At 27.1% G+C, this 15,981-nt stretch overlaps 3 protein-coding genes across 4 annotated transcripts; all 3 read right to left on the bottom strand.

Annotated features, from left to right (window-relative positions):
• Window positions 1–18: 18 nt before the first annotated feature.
• LOC107063650 (transmembrane protein 70 homolog, mitochondrial) lies at window positions 19–1,273 on the bottom strand. The gene is made up of 3 exons (XM_015315580.2): window positions 913–1,273; window positions 391–720; window positions 19–291 (listed from the first exon to the last, which is right to left on the bottom strand). Exons 1-3 carry the CDS (start codon window positions 1,021–1,023, stop codon window positions 61–63), a joined length of 672 nt encoding a protein of 223 aa, XP_015171066.1. The 5' UTR covers window positions 1,024–1,273; the 3' UTR covers window positions 19–60.
• On the bottom strand, window positions 1,226–3,726 carry Rad17 (Rad17 checkpoint clamp loader component). The gene is made up of 9 exons (XM_015315579.2): window positions 3,520–3,726; window positions 3,042–3,429; window positions 2,810–2,966; window positions 2,564–2,689; window positions 2,314–2,492; window positions 2,133–2,222; window positions 1,859–2,049; window positions 1,663–1,781; window positions 1,226–1,584 (listed from the first exon to the last, which is right to left on the bottom strand). The coding sequence occupies exons 1-9, from the start codon at window positions 3,532–3,534 to the stop codon at window positions 1,458–1,460; spliced, it is 1,392 nt and encodes a 463-aa protein (XP_015171065.2). The 5' UTR covers window positions 3,535–3,726; the 3' UTR covers window positions 1,226–1,457.
• A 142-nt stretch (window positions 3,727–3,868) lies between these two features.
• Nup98-96 (nuclear pore complex protein Nup98-96) lies at window positions 3,869–15,716 on the bottom strand. Of its 2 annotated transcripts, XM_089173061.1 has the most exons (31): window positions 15,544–15,716; window positions 15,406–15,467; window positions 14,792–14,890; window positions 14,483–14,707; window positions 14,126–14,368; window positions 13,784–14,002; window positions 12,143–12,226; window positions 11,834–12,013; window positions 11,563–11,687; window positions 11,168–11,480; window positions 10,842–11,022; window positions 10,593–10,704; window positions 10,383–10,523; window positions 9,904–10,187; window positions 9,586–9,830; window positions 9,214–9,459; window positions 8,876–9,129; window positions 8,636–8,776; window positions 8,444–8,552; window positions 8,186–8,320; window positions 7,900–8,088; window positions 7,645–7,821; window positions 7,292–7,521; window positions 6,953–7,193; window positions 6,725–6,862; window positions 6,364–6,640; window positions 6,022–6,285; window positions 5,630–5,941; window positions 5,450–5,547; window positions 5,112–5,358; window positions 3,869–5,028 (listed from the first exon to the last, which is right to left on the bottom strand). In XM_089173061.1, the coding sequence occupies exons 3-31, from the start codon at window positions 14,820–14,822 to the stop codon at window positions 4,827–4,829; spliced, it is 5,643 nt and encodes a 1,880-aa protein (XP_089029187.1). In that variant the 5' UTR covers window positions 14,823–14,890; window positions 15,406–15,467; window positions 15,544–15,716; the 3' UTR covers window positions 3,869–4,826. The 2 variants fall into 2 exon arrangements, with proteins under 2 accessions (XP_089029187.1, XP_015171061.1); XM_015315575.2 differs by lacking the exons at window positions 15,406–15,467; window positions 15,544–15,716 and adding an exon at window positions 15,247–15,399.
• Between the last annotated feature and the right edge of the window lie 265 nt (window positions 15,717–15,981).

Here is a 15,981-nt window from a genome sequence, read left to right as displayed (position 1 = left end):
GTATAATAAAGACAGATGTTTTCAGTATTTAATTATATATATACATACATATATATATATTTATCTTTTATTTTCAATCTTTTCAGATAAATTCTCTTCCATAGTTGAATTATTTACACTAGTATTGCTTAACTTATAATCTATCGGTTTATCGAATCCCATTATTCTATAATAATGATGACTATCATTGAAAAACTGATCATTAAATAACACCGGTCTTCCTTTAATAAGGCACGTTGTAAAAATACCAGTAATGTCTGGTACTACAACATCATCTGGTGTAAATTCAATCTGCAATATATATAAATATTATTTATAACTTGTTAACAAAGTATCTTCCTTGAAATTTATATACATTCAATAAAGAATAATAGAAAATATTTTTAATACTTTATTTTCACGAAGAAATATGGTGTAAGTTGTAGCAAGATATTTGTCTCTTTTAGAATCATAATAAATAACTGTTACATAATTCTTTGTTACTAGATGAAAAAGTATTGTCGTAAAAACCGAAGTGAATCCCAAAAAGATAGATCCTGCGATACCTGGCACACTGTCTAATGCCATAGCTTTTGAAATGATGTATGGTTGCACCGCAAGTGCACACACTGATGATCCTAAAGAAAATAATTTCACATTACGTACACGACTGTTTAGATTTCCTCGATAGATTTCTGTAGGTTGTTCTTCAGTAATTTTTTGATCATTATGAACAGCTCTCTACAAAAAATATATGTATATATATGGGTAGATATATATTTGTCTAAAATAGAATATTATAAGTTAAATATTAATCATTCGTTAAGATAAAAGTTATTTAAATAAATATTAAATTACCTTACTTATTTATGTACAAAATTGTAGAAAAAGTTAAAACATTTAAATACATCATTTACAAATTTGTATTCTAACCTTAAAATTTCTATCATGGTTCATATGAAGATAATTGCATCCCAAATATTTATTTTCTTGAAGAAAAATTTGACATTTATGTCGTAAATTAACTCGTAGTATCAATGACATTTTGCGATAATTTATACTATAACACAATTTTTACTTTTTAATTGAAAAACACGCTCACAGATACTTAGCACATCTTAATGTACTATATACAACTTGTGAATTATTATTTATTAGAAAGAATAATTATGTATAAATTTTATACACAATTAAAAGTATAATTTTTTCTTTTGATAATAATACTTATTACACAAAGAATCAATTATTTTATTTTAAAAAGTAGTTCAAATTTATTTACTTTATTTTCGATTGTTACACGACATATATTTTATATATGCGATCGACCTGCCACTTGATGAAAATGAATTGAACTACAAAATTTTTAACACATTTCTAAGTACAAAAATGAATGAAATATTTAAATTATGCAAGAAATACAAAAATAAAAAATATTATATTTAAACGTATTTCAAATTTCAGGTATTGGATACAATATTTTAATCACTTATTTCATCCATTTCAACATCAGACGTAACCGTTGTATTTTTATCTTTATCTTTATCTTTATCTTTATCAATTAGTGACTTGTACCACTTAGTTTCTGCATCGTTTAAAGAATTTCCTCTACAAAATATTAATATAAGTATATTATGTAATCTCTCTATAAATTTATTTATTTATTTAAAGTAATAATATACTAACGTAGAATTTTTGTCAAACTGTGGTTTCCGTATTGGGTTCCATCCACTTATAGGCGATTCATTAGCTACCATTATACCACGTATGCAAAGAGACAAACTAAGTTTACTCAAATTAAAATCCTAAAAAAAGAATACACAATATTTGTATATACTAATTTTTTAATACGATAACATAATCATAAGTAAATTATACCTACACGCCATTCTGAATTCAGAACATCACCTAAACTTAAAACGTTAGCACTTATATCAGATTCCTCAATCAATCTAATAGTATTCATATAATTTTCATGAAGAAAATATAGGAATGTAGTTGATTGTGATTGAAAATATTCAGCTATTTCATCAGGATTATGAACAAATTTCCATGAATTTTCCTCTTGTATCCCTAAAATTTGATAGGTAAATATTATGATAGTATTATTATATTTTTAATACTTTTGATAATTTATATCATTTTATTAGTCTTACTTTTAGGATTAATAACTCTACCAATTCCATGTAATAATCCCAAACTCTCACTACGATTAGTGCATTCATTTTTCATCAGTTCTTTCGATACTATAATAAATAATATATATTCCCTTAGATGAATTTAATTAATTGATTTATGATTTTGATTAATAAATATTTTAACATAAATTATATTTACCTTTAAGTGAAATAAATATGATATTCAATAAAGTGTTACGAGCATCACCAATACTGTTAGATAAAATCTCATCGATATGTTCTTGAGTTATGTGTAACATATTTGCAGCTTTAGAATTTAATATCGGTGATACTCTTTTCAACATATTTTTCATAGCTACTTGTGTAACGGGATTAATACTGCAATGAACAAAAAACAGATTAATATATGTTGAAATATTAATTAATAAAAAAACTGAGGAGACGTTTACCTAATGAAATTGATATCAAATTTTTCTCTTATATGCGGTACGAATAGAGTGTGTAATAATTTAGAATTTCCTTCTGTATCTGTGCAGACAAATACTATAGGATCTCTTCCTAACTCAAAGTATTTTCTGAAATCATTATATTCATATATTTAGAAACTAATCAAATGAAATGATATGATGATAAGATGATTTGAAATATACAAAATTGTAATTAATATAAATACAAAACAGATAGTAAAAGCTTACTCTAACATCGAATGAAAACTTTCTTTATTTTCGTAGTATATGTTAGGAAAATCCTTAACTAATAAAAGTCGTTTAGAATAATTGGTTAATACTGAATTGTATCGAGTAGCTCTCACCATGAAGTCCACAAATTTATCACTCTGTGTTATTATCCTATCTGATTAAAACATCTATTTTTATAGGATCATATAATATTAAATTGAATTTCTTTTTTTATTAAATTAATACTTACTATTCTCATCCATTAACTGATCTATCGAATTTATCCATTCTGTAACTTCATAATCACACTCTTTTGCTAATAATTTGATAGAAATGGTTTTTCCACAACCCGATGGACCAGAAATAACTAATACGGTTGGTTGTCCTCTATGTGCTTTGTTTTCCAACCAGTTTAAAATTTCTTGTTTCTTTTGCCTGCTAATAACTAATTCAGCTTGTGTTTTTGGTTCACAATTAGATAATAATGTTGATATATTATAAATATTTTTTCTTTTGTTAGAAATATTATGAAGAATTTCTATATGATCATTAGATCTTTGAGAATAAATTCTTTTCTTAATAGATTTTTCATTTGTAGTATCACAATCAAATGATGGCACTAGCCAGCCATTATTTAACTTTAAAGAAAAATTATATTTATGTAATTAATATGTTTTGTAAATCTTTTGATAAATATTTATTATAAATATATGTTAAAGATTATTTACCTTTTTATTACTCATGTCAAAACATTGAGTTTTCAAAAAATATATAATTATATTTTATACAACAATTATTTATTTAATGATTAATTAACAATACTGTATATAATTGTGTATTTTCTTAGAATTTTTATAAAACACTTTATTAAGTAAAACGATTTTAGACAAATTACAAAGATAACATAACATAACTTGGAAATGCTTGTTTTGATAATCCAAAAGTTAGGTTAAGGTACACATAGTTATATATATCGAAACTAATCTTATTAAGTTACTAGTTCCTAAAGTACTTTTTTTTCTTTATAACTGTATAACATAAGACTTATTCTAACAAAAAGATGGAACGAATAATCTGTATTATTTATAATATTATTATATTGTGTTTATAAATCAATTACAAATAAGTCATACTTTTCGTTTTAAGAAGCTATATAATTGTATTAAAAACATTATGTAATAAACTCTACATCACACATTGTATCAAATTAATTATTAAATTATTATAAATATGTACTTTATAAATTGTAATAAACACGTTAAATTGGTCAATATTAATAATTACAGTTGTTCAATTGTTTAAATTATTTAAGGATTAAAGTAATTTTTCTTCCCTCCGGGCGAAAAGCGTCAACTTTTCTCCCGCTGTTCAAAACGAAGTTGCCGCTTTCCGCTTACGTCGAGCAGAAAAAACGTATACTATTATAAAAAATTCAAAAATGATTTTTTCATTACAATTAAATCACATATGTATATATATATATATATATATTAGAATATATTTGAATTAGTTATTAAACATGCGATATTTCTTTAGTTACAAAAATGAAATAAATTTGTTTACCAAGAAAATAAAAATTTTTTAATTAAGAACAAGAATATGTATATATATATATATATATATATATATAAATATAGAATTTCATTACTATAAATTAAAAATTACAATTCATAAATTAAAATCGTTTAAAGGATAATATTTTTTAATGAACTATCACAAGGGAACTGTAATATTGTGTTTGTATGTGCGTGTAACATTTGAAGAAACAAAATATATTTAAAATCATTTATAAATGTGCATATTTTAATGTTTTATAAACTTAATATTAATGAAGACTATCGTTTCAGTTATTAAAACTGTTGTTAGTAATTGGGTTATTTCTTATTTTGAGAAAACAAATCCTTAAGTATTATAAACAAACGAACATTACATTATTTATTGTTTTATAAATTATAAGTTTTTACCATTATCGAACAAAATATAAAGAACTTATGTTCATATAGCACATTAATTAATTACCTTATAACAAAATAAACTACGCTTTCTGTGAAACCGCCTCATTTGCACACATATTTATAATTGGCCGTAATTCTTGTTGAGCATAATCTTCTGGTAATGGTAATTGCGAGATTAGATAAATTAATACTTTCAGCATCGATGTATTTTCATTTGCCTGCAGTATAAGCAAATTTTTAGCTACGTGCAATGTTCTCTTTGCGATCTCGGCTTGACACAATCTGAAAATATTATTTAGATTATTTATATTAATATATAAATCGATTGTACACGTATATGTATAAAAAATAAATATAATTTTTACCTGTGTTTTGCAGTAAGACAAGGAAATTGTTCTATTTTTGAACATAATGACGTCAATCTAGGTTTCAACAATTCCAATTTATAATTTATTGCACAAGAATCGGAAGAATTTAATAAGTTTTGAATTTGGGTGGTGATTTCTATATAATCCCAAAGCAATTGTCCTCGATAAGGCCAATTGCTAATTAAACTGCTACATTCTTCAGGTACCATTGGATTAAGCAAAGATTGAAGATACTCGTAATTTTCTGTTTAATTAAATTAATATGCAAATTTAATTTTACTCTAAAGTAATAAAATAAATAATTAAATTATCAAACAGAAATTAGAGTTTCATACCATTTATAATAGCATCGGCTGCTAAATGTTCAATAATAATTTCATGAGCCATATTCCACTGCTCTGCTTGTATAAAATACCATGCTGCTTCTCCGTACCTGAAATAATTAAATGTTATTTAATTAATAAGTATAAAAATATGAATGTTTAATATGATAAAAATGAATTTGTATTAAGTACCTTTTACTAACACGGCTTTTCATGGCTTTGGCTTGATGAATCCATGCCGATGGTATGCCTAACTCTTCTTTTAAAAATTCTTCTTGTTTAATATATTCAGGAATGTCATCTATCTCTACATGTCTTGCTAATAAATCTAATACCGCAGTACGCCTACGGCTAGCATCTTTTAAATGTAATATTACAAAAATAGCCCAATGCCATAAGCCATATCCCTCTAATTGAGTTGCAAAATTAATATGTGTCAATGCTGTTACGTATTCGGAAAGATGCGAATAACCCAAACTTAGTAATGTTTGTTGCATTAACCAACTGTAAAAGAAAAAACCAATCAGTAATTTATTTTAAATATAAATTTTAAAAAGAAAAGAAAATATATTCCTGGAAAATACCTGAGTCTGTAATCAAATGGATCTAGGGTATATGTTAATGGGTTCAAAACGTTTTCCATGGAATAGTTTCCAGTACAATATAATTTCAATATATGAAAGCATAAATCGTATACTGATTTTTTATTATTTATTTCTGGATCATATTCATTATTTTTATATTCAGGTTCCGGTATTACCGAATACGCTTCAGTGGGATCAACATTAAATGATCCTTCATACAGATCCAAAACATCTGTTATTGAAGCAGTTGGAGAAGACAAATACCTGTGGATAAATTTATCTAATTGTTAAGTAACTATATATATATATATAAATTGATATCTTAATAAAGTATCGTCTTACCATAAATGAACAGCTAAAGCTCTTTTCCAATCAAGTCCTTCGCAAATATTGATGGTACCATGTTTGCTAGAAATAAGAGGCTCGCCAGCTATCAGAGTGAATAACTTTAATCGATCCATAGAAAGATTTTCATCAACATCCAAATCTTGCCATACTGCAATTTGTTGTTTCACCATTTCTTTTACAGGCAATCCACTTCTCAATTGTGCCATTAACAGTGCTAAGCAGTGATCTCCAACTTTTCTAGCTATTTGACATGCTTCTTCCAATCTTAGTGCTTTTAAATGTTAAGAATATTATAATTAGCTAATTCATGTCCAAAGGACATTTTTTCATCATTTATATACATAAATATACATACCAGTAAGCAATGAAAGTATTATTTTATCATTTGTTTCAAGATCAACAATTTCTTGCTCTATAGTATCTTTAACAACACTTTGGAGCCATTCACCTACAGCTTCCCTTCTTACCATTACATTATGATGCTTAGCATTTCCTAGGGTAAACAGATTATATATATTTGAATTTTACATATCTAATTATATTTAAAATATAATATATATTTATAATGAAGAATATAAAATACCAGTGGATATGTTTATGTCAGGGAGATCTCCCCAAAGTGCCATACATAATTTAAATACTGTTTTAGTATATACCATCATAGGGTCTGAAGAAAACTGTTCAGCTAATTCTTGAGCTAATTTGCTATGATAACTCAAAGTAGTGCTAGCTGTTTCTGTAGCTACGTTAAAAGTTGGACAATCTCCTTCGTGTCCCATAATGCAATTAGCAAGCTGAATTTTTAAGTGTCCTTCTACACTTTCCTATGAACATTTTATAATATATATAATAAATAAGATCCATTTCTACATCCAAAAATATTTTATCCGTGTTAAAATATTTGTGATATATTTTAAGTTACCTTAAACATCTGAATATACTCTGGTTCAGCCCCATTACCTCCCAAAATTTGTAAACGTTGCACGACATTCATTGAAGTTGTATCACCTGGTATACGACCACATATGTAAGACCCTAATTGATCAAATGTACCCTGCAGTGGTATTTTAGCTGCTTGTTCTTGTGTACTCAAGGAAAGTAATGTCAAGCCCATACCCCAGCTTGATCTGAATATTCTTCCCATTTGTATACCTGTATAAATAATTATATGATAATTACGAAATTAATTAAATATAGGAATCCATAATATTTTATAGTAATTAAAATAAAAATAGATTGTTTTGTAAATAAGTAAAATATTCAATAATACATTACCAAAATCTGCTGCACAACGGAAGTGTAATTTTTTCAAAATAGATTCTGAAAGTGGAATCACTTCTGATTGGCATCTCATAACTTTGGTGATTGGTTTTATTGAAGGCTCAGGGAAAGGTTTATTAAAAAGGAATGTTTGAACATTAGTAATACTATTTGTTAATTTAGATTTTGAACCTGTAATAATAATTTTTAAAAATGTAGTTACATTAAATTACATTAAAATTGAAGTTAAGGTAAATGAAAAGATCTTACGAATAGTTGTCTCATAGAGCATTTGTTCTTCATTAGTTGATAATGATGTTTGGGAAGATATAAAATTAGATCGTAATACTGGGGTATAAATCGTCGAAATACTTTGTCGATCGATTTTGGAATCCATATTAAAAAATTTATTTGATAAATCTTTTCCTGGTAAAACTGGCAATGTTTCATGAACTGATTCTATGAAAAGAATTCATTTTTTTAAGTAATATAAAATACACTATATTATTGCATTGTTTTTATCCTTTGTTTATTACTAATGATTATAAAATCTTACCTTGATCCATTTCTTCATCGCCTGCATCAAAAAAACTTGCTTTCATTAATTGCAATTTATGGGAATCCGTACCCGTAATTCGTGCATAAGCTGCTGTAGGACTGACTACAGATTTTTTCTCACCATTATAATGTCCTGTAAAATTTCATATTTGTTTAATTATTCATTATAATAATATAATATACAAAATGCTAATTCAAATATTAGAATTATAAATTATATAATAATCTTCTATTAAAAAATATGAATAATACTCACTGTAATCAGAAGAATCAGGATCCGTTCCTAAAAAATCACACTCCATTCCTGAAAGTCGTGTTTCTCCTGCTTTTAAGTTATTATCTAACGCGATAGCACCATTTTTACTCTATGAAACAAAAATTAGATTAGTTTCAGTTCACATATTACATTGTTTATGAATAATTACAAAAATAATTATTTAATTCTCACCAAAGATTTCTGTTGCTCCACTTTGTCAGGTAATTTTTGTTGCAAATTAGCTATTTTTAATTTTTTCACATCTGTTTTAGGTGGTACGTTATTATCTTCTTCATCTGAATCGCTTAAACCATATTTTGAGAAATGATCGACCTAACAAAATCAATTGAATTAATAAAAAAAAAGGAAAAAGAAAACGATTATATATTTGTATATATAAATATTTATATCAAAAATATTTAATTTACTTACCTTAAATACCCATGATCCAGTTTCTGGGCGATATTCAAGAAATTTAGTATCGTGTTTGGCTGATACTTTACGTAATTTTTCTTCGTAATTCATAGCAGCTATCCTATGTGGGTCGGTAATTGGTTCATGTCGAGTTTTATCGTGTGGCCATACTTTCTCCAATGTAACTTGAGCTTTTCGATTTAAACCTTGACCAATTGGTGGTTTTTTTTCATCATCCGGATAAATTATTACTTCTTTGTGTCGAAAGTGTACTACAAAATAAAATATATGATAAGAGAGAAGTGTGTAAAGAATAGATAAAAACTCTTGTGAATTAAAAATGTTTATAACTTTACCTATTTCATCTAAATTTAAACCATATATATCAAATGAATCTGGAAAATAGACATTGCCATATCCCTCACGTACTACAGTAAAGTTTGGTACTATACAAGTTTTAGCACAAACATCAACATAATCATCTAATTTATCGAGCGAAGGAATTGTATAATATCCCACTCGTTGGAGTGTTACATTGGCTAAATTGTTGGACCAATTTTGTGATGAGGACAATACATTCGCATCTAATTCTTGGCTTGTATCTTAAATAAAAATAAATAATATTTTTAAAATATCTTCAGCTTTATATAGATTATTTATTTTATATATAATATCATTTATATTTTATTGTAAATATAATAACATTGTATCTTTCTGGTGATAAATACCTGTAATTTGTGAAGTTAAATCAATGGAACTTCTATCGGCTAATGATCCGCTCAAATTCGAGTCTGGTAAATTAGCTACATCTACATCAGATTGATTGTTTAAACTATTGTGAGCATTTAACTCTGTTACTGTATTGTTTACTATATCTTGTGAATTAATAGATTCAGAAAATGGGGATCGTTGACCCTCGAATGATTCATCATCACATAATGTTTTTCCTTTTCGTGGAAAAGTTGATTTTAACCTATTAATGAAATAACAAATAAAAGAATATGATATAAAATGAGAAAGTATTCAATTAATCTTCTTAGTCTTACCATGATGTAGATGATTTTCGATCAGATGCAAATTGTCTATTTGTTTCTACATTTTTATTTTCTTTATCAACAGCTTCAATACTGCTATTATGTAAACTGGAATTATCTATTCTCTCTTCTCTGCTATCATTCTTTGCATGAGATTCGGAATTTTCACTTGATGATTCTATAGTAGAATTTGTAATTGATTTAGGTCGTAATACCAATCGTTTTGCATTTGGTCGTGGTTGAAATGCTTCTGACAATATTGGGTCTTCTTCTTCAAGGCCCTCAAATAATGATTTCTATAAAAATTAAAATTTTAAGAAAATAGGGTACAAAGACCGCGAATAGTGGGGTCGCGTTCAGGAATGGGAACTTTCGAGTTCCTAACGCCAGTTAATAAATTAATAATTAATAATAATAAAAATTAAAATAAATAAAAAAAGAAATTTTAAAAATCAATTTAAAACAAAATTATCGACTAATATTAAACATACCTTAGATAGCTGAGTATTGCTAACCATTCTTGTTTTAAGTTTTGGTGATTTATTGCTAGTTGCCACCTTATATTGTGGGCTATTCAACATTCTAGATGCTGCATTTGTGGGTTTTAAGAGCTCTTCAGTTTTTCCAGATGCCTAAATTATAAAACAATGATATATACTGTGTGATAACAATTGATTTTTGAACTATTATTTCATACTTACTGGTAACAGGTTTTTCAATAAAGGTGAATCACCAAAAGGTGATGATACTAATGCTAAAATTTGTTCATGTACAGGAACGTTACCAGAAGGTTTCACTTGATTCGGTGCTAATCTGTAACACATAAGATAATAATGATTTTGATTTTTTTTAAGAGAAGGAAGAAATAAGACAAAATAACCAAAATACACCTGATCCCAACGACGTTCGCAAACAATATTACACAATTATGAAATAATAATTAAACTTACCCACTAAGTAAACCAGTTCCTTGTCCAGGCATTGTATTATTTGCCCCAAAAGCAAAAGATGTTCCTCCAAATGAACTAGGATTATTAAATGTAGTATTCCCAGTATTTCCGAAAACTCCAGATGGTTTTTGCTGGCCAAATAGCGTTGAACCACCACTTAAATTTAAACCTGTATTGGTGCCTAAATGAAGAAGTAAAAGATTGGATCAGTTACTGTTTAAATTGCTGTAATATTATTTGATATCAAATTACAAATGTAAGATCATGTATTGTAATATGATAAAAATTTTCAAAACAGATATCATATAATTGAATTTAATTATTACCAAGACCCGTAGAAGGTGTTCCAGTTGAACCAAAAGAAAAACCAGGAGATTGTCCTGCAGGTTTAAATGATGAATTAAATAGCGAATTTCCAGTATTTTGGCCTGTATTAAAACCTGTGTTAGTCCCAAAGCTCAAAGGTGCTGGTGTTGAGCCAAATGTTGAAACTCCAAATCCAGTCATAGCAGGTTTCGTGTTAAACAAAGACGTCCCGCTATTGCTTACGGATGTTTGTCCAAAATTTGTAAAACCAGTTGCAGTTGATGTCGCTGGTATATTAAATGCAGATTTATTTTGACCAAATAATCCAATTGTCTAAACATATGAAAGAAAATATTAAATATAAATAATGTATAGAAAATTAATAAATAAAATACAATATTAATATTATATTTACCTGATTAGGTTGAGTACCAAATGTAGATGCAAATCCTGTATTAGGTGTAGTATTAATATTGCCAAAACCTGTGCCAGCAGTTTGATTAGTATTATTTGTTTGAAACAGTGACGTCGGTGCAGCAGCTGTAAATGCGCGTAAAGTTGTTTATTTTTATGCTAATAATAATTAATTAATTAATTAATTAATTAATTTAAATATAATCTTATTAGATAGAATATAATTGTTTGGGAATGTTAAAAAGTATTTTGAAAAAATTGTCTTTACTTACTACCAAAAGGTTTAGCTTGTGTATTATTGCCAAAAAGATTTGTGTTAGTAGTAGAATTGAATCCAAAAGTATTTGTTGTTGTAGCTGGTTGTCCTCCAAAATTTGTCATTGGCTTACCAAAAAGACTACTGGATCCAGACTGACTAGTAGTCCCAAAACCTCCACTCATTCCACTAAAACCTATTATAATATAAATAAATAAAACATGAAGTAAAAGTTAAATTCTATGCACGCAAGTATACATACGTATATGCGCGTATACAATAGGATAATTAATACAATTACATAAAAATAATTTTAAAAATATACCTGTTGCAGCAGTACTAGTGCCAGCTGCTGTATTTCCAAAAGGAGAAGGTTGCGCAGCTGTCCCAAAAAGCCCAGTATTTGGTCCTGTTACATATATAAATCAAATTTGACGCCAATTTATTAGTACTCAATTCAAAATGATTACGACAATGTATCGGGTTAGTCACTGAAGACCGGCCATCCGATATATAAAAACTTTTACATTTTTATTGATAGGAAAACATTTTTCAAATATAAATTCTTTGTTATTAAGAGAGATATCATTATGCAGGGATTATTTTTTCTCGGGTAAAGGCGTATAGGAGATTTTAAATGGAACCATCCATTTTTGAACACCTACAATTGTAGCCCTTTCCAAGACAATTTTAATGGTCATCGAGTATTCAAGCTCATAAATATGAAAAATTTTAATTTAATATTAATATTTCCTAAATGGAGTATGTTTGACTTTTTATTTTTGTTCTCTCAACTCTTACCTTACTCAAATATTTTTATAACTTCTCATTTTTAACACATTGTTTACCAATTACAAGTTAACTCGTGTTAGTAAATAATTTATCTAATTGTGATTTTAAAATTGATATTAGAAGACAATTATGAATCTAACATTAAATTAATAAATTAGCAAAAACTAAATTTAATAGAATCTAATAGTAAAAGTGATTTTGAAAAAAAGAAAAAAATTATTAAAAGTTATATAGAACATATTTACGAAGTTCAATTTTAATTGATTACGTATAAATAAAATATATCGAAGTATCTTTAGATTTTTGTACTTTCATATTACGTTAGGAAATAATAGTTGATAACATAAGATAGATCCTTAGTAAAATTACCGGTCGACAATGTGTTAAAATACAAATACTTTTTTATTTTTTATTAACAGAACATTAAATTGTGTAAAATATGATTTTTGATAACAACAAAGTGATTGTCTATTATCATTTTAAACAGAAAAGTAGAAAATCGTTGAATTGGACGAATGTGAAACCTTCATTGACTACAAAAACCACCGGACTTAACATCGTTAAATTTCTTTTTAAAAGGTAAATTTAAAGATGTATATATTATGATACGTCAACTACTTAAAGAAATATGAGAAAAAGAATGCAACAAGCTTGCATTGTAATCGATAAGAACACATTGAAATATATAAAGTTTTAGACAGTGTTTATTTGTGGGTAGTCAGCATTTTGAACATCTGTATCATGTAACCCAGATCACGATTAAATAATAATTAATATATTAATAACATTTTAGTTTGATTCACTTAATAGAATGAATATTTTATATGGGAGACATTAATGATAAATTCAAATTTTGTAACTTCTATATCTATGAGCTTATTGAATACTCGATGACTGTTAAAATTGTCTTGGAAAGGGCTACAATTGTAGGTGTTCAAAAATGCATGGTTCCATTTCGAATCTCCTAAATGCCTCTATCAGGGAAGAAATATTCCCTATAATATAATGTCTTCCCATGATAATAAAAAGACTTGTAAAAAATTATTCTTATCATTTAAATTGTAGGAGTTATTCGCGCGGATGACCGGTTTTTAAGTGACTAATCCGATATATACACGTATGTTGTATATACACCAACAATTAAATATTTTAAATAATATTATTGTCCTTATACCTTGTGGACCTTGAGGACCTTTTCGACCAACCGAATAATCTTCAAAACGTAATTCCTCATACGATTTGTTCTCATATTCCTTCATTGATACAATGCAACAATGCCGTCCAGATATGCTATGAGCTGTACCATTTTTTGTCATAGAATCTGTTGTTACAAGTGGCGTAAATTTAACCACTGTCCCTGTCATAGCTGTATTAGCAGGTGTACTACTAAAACCTTAAGATATATATATATATATATTATACAAGTATATATATATATACACACATATACATACATATATTAATAAATAAATTTTGATTAGTAATTAATAATAATATTATTTTATATATGACTTACCAGTAGTAGTACCAAAAAGATTTGTTGTTCCAGTTGTATTAGTTTGACCAAAAGGTGTAACTTGTTGAGTTGTTTGTTGTGGTTGTCCAAATAAATTATTGGAAGCTGGGCTGCCAAAACTGAATCCACCAGTTTTATTTCCTTGACCAAATGCAGATGTTGCTGTACTTGTCCCAAAAAGGTTTGGGGTTGCATTTTGTTGCGTACCAAATAGATTAGTATTAGCATTGGTAGTACCGAAAGCTATAAACCAAAATAAATCAATATTTCATGTTCATATATTTTAATTTATACTTGCTTATTTTCAAGAAAATATTTTTAAATTTTCTAATAAATAAATAAAATAAATATACATACCTCCAAAAGAAGGTTGAGTAGTGGTCTGTTGTCGAAATGCTGGTGGTGTAGTAGTATTACCAAATAATCCACTAGTTGAAGAACCAGCGGGTTTAGAACTGAAGAGTGAAGTGTTACTACTACCAAAAACCGGAGTTGTACCGATTCCAAAACTAGTTGTTGTAATCGGTTTACTGAATGCGGATTGACCAAAAGGACTACTTTGAGTAGCAGTATTAAAACCAGCTAAAATTATTAAATAATATCAATAAAATATGCTATGAAATGAAAAAAATATACATTATAGTTCAATGAATAAAATTAACATACAGAAAGATGTATTTCCAGATTGTCCAAACATTTCTATTCGATGTTATTAGGTTCACAGACTCTAGCAAAGTTATATTAATATTTGCGTTTTTAGAATATCTGTAAGAAAAAGAATTATTTTAAATTAATATTTTCATATTTTTATGTTTACGTTGGAAGAAAAATAATATTGAGCAAGATTGCACAATAAATACTCCAATGATATCAGAAACATGTATGTATGTATGTATGTGTAAAATTGTATAACACGTATAACATGCTATAGCGTGTTTACGTGTATTACGTGTATATCGTGTATAATGTGTATAATATGTCCTTTATTTATCAACAGTAACTAACAAAACAAATTAAATATTGATTTGTAAACAATAAAATAACTTTATAATAGTTTAAATATGTTTACAATAGAATATGAGTAATATTTTATGATTGTAAAACTGAGAAAAATTGCTTACCTATTATTATCAAAGCATTACCTTGAATTAAGATTGAATGTTTTAAATGACTATTTTAACAAAAATTATTAATATATATTTACAAATAAAGTGCGTATAAACACGTGAGTAAATTTGTTATTACTGCAACCCACGCTTCGTAAACAAGTAAAAACGTACTGTCGGATTAAAGATGGACAATGGCACTGGACATGTATACCAATCTTCATTTATCTAAATCACTAGAACGAAATAGTTACTTTACAATGACTGTACTATTCGACTCAAAAATGTTAATATGTTTCAAAAAAAACTGACTCAATCTAAGATGTTCTCTTTTTTAATGAAATATTTAAATCGTTACTTTTATTTTCTTCTATGACTATCACATAATTTGATTTATTCGTTTAACTAATCAATAATTTCAAAAAAATTATAAATTGAATTAACTTAACAAGTGTAAACAGGAAGACACTACTAACAACAAGAAAAAACCTTTTCATCTGATTCACACGCTAGTCGTATAGTCCACGGAGGATAGATACCAGGAGTCTGAACGTAATGTTGAAAGAATGGTATCAATTTAGGGGACAAGATATTTTGCCGGTAGGGCGCGCTGCTTTTCACAGAGTACTCGTTTAAATACTTACGCGGGAAGTCTTGCTGCTATTGACAGCTCTGAAAAAAAATATTTTAAGAAACGTGGAATTAATATTATTTAAAAACTACACAAATGTAATAATCAATTATTTGTTA

Source organism: Polistes dominula, unplaced genomic scaffold (genome assembly GCF_049000335.1).
Source record: "Polistes dominula isolate Pdom_NZ unplaced genomic scaffold, Pdom_raw_medaka contig_22, whole genome shotgun sequence".
Lineage (NCBI taxonomy): Eukaryota > Metazoa > Arthropoda > Insecta > Hymenoptera > Vespidae > Polistes > Polistes dominula.
This window is presented reverse-complemented; position numbering and strand designations above follow the sequence as displayed.

Bases quoted from the DNA above. Each gene is read 5' to 3' on its own strand.
- LOC107063650 (XM_015315580.2), bottom strand. From the start codon at position 1,023: ATGTCATTGATACTACGAGTTAATTTACGACATAAATGTCAAATTTTT. The intron at 721-912 runs GTTAGAATACAA...TATTTTTTGTAG, and splicing joins ACCATGATAGAAATTTTAAG to AGAGCTGTTCATAATGATCA. The intron at 292-390 runs GTATTAAAAATA...TATATATTGCAG, and splicing joins TATTTCTTCGTGAAAATAAA to ATTGAATTTACACCAGATGA.
- Rad17 (XM_015315579.2), bottom strand. The intron at 2,967-3,041 runs GTAAGTATTAAT...TGTTTTAATCAG, and splicing joins TCAGTTAATGGATGAGAATA to ATAGGATAATAACACAGAGT. The intron at 2,690-2,809 runs GTAAGCTTTTAC...TAATGATTTCAG, and splicing joins AGTTTTCATTCGATGTTAGA to AAAATACTTTGAGTTAGGAA.
- Nup98-96 (XM_089173061.1), bottom strand. From the start codon at position 14,822: ATGTTTGGACAATCTGGAAATACATCTTTCT. The intron at 11,481-11,562 runs GTAAATATAATA...TCATATGTTTAG, and splicing joins TTGGTACTCAACCTAATCAG to ACAATTGGATTATTTGGTCA. The intron at 9,130-9,213 runs GTAAAGTTATAA...TTTATTTTGTAG, and splicing joins TTTAAATTTAGATGAAATAG to TACACTTTCGACACAAAGAA.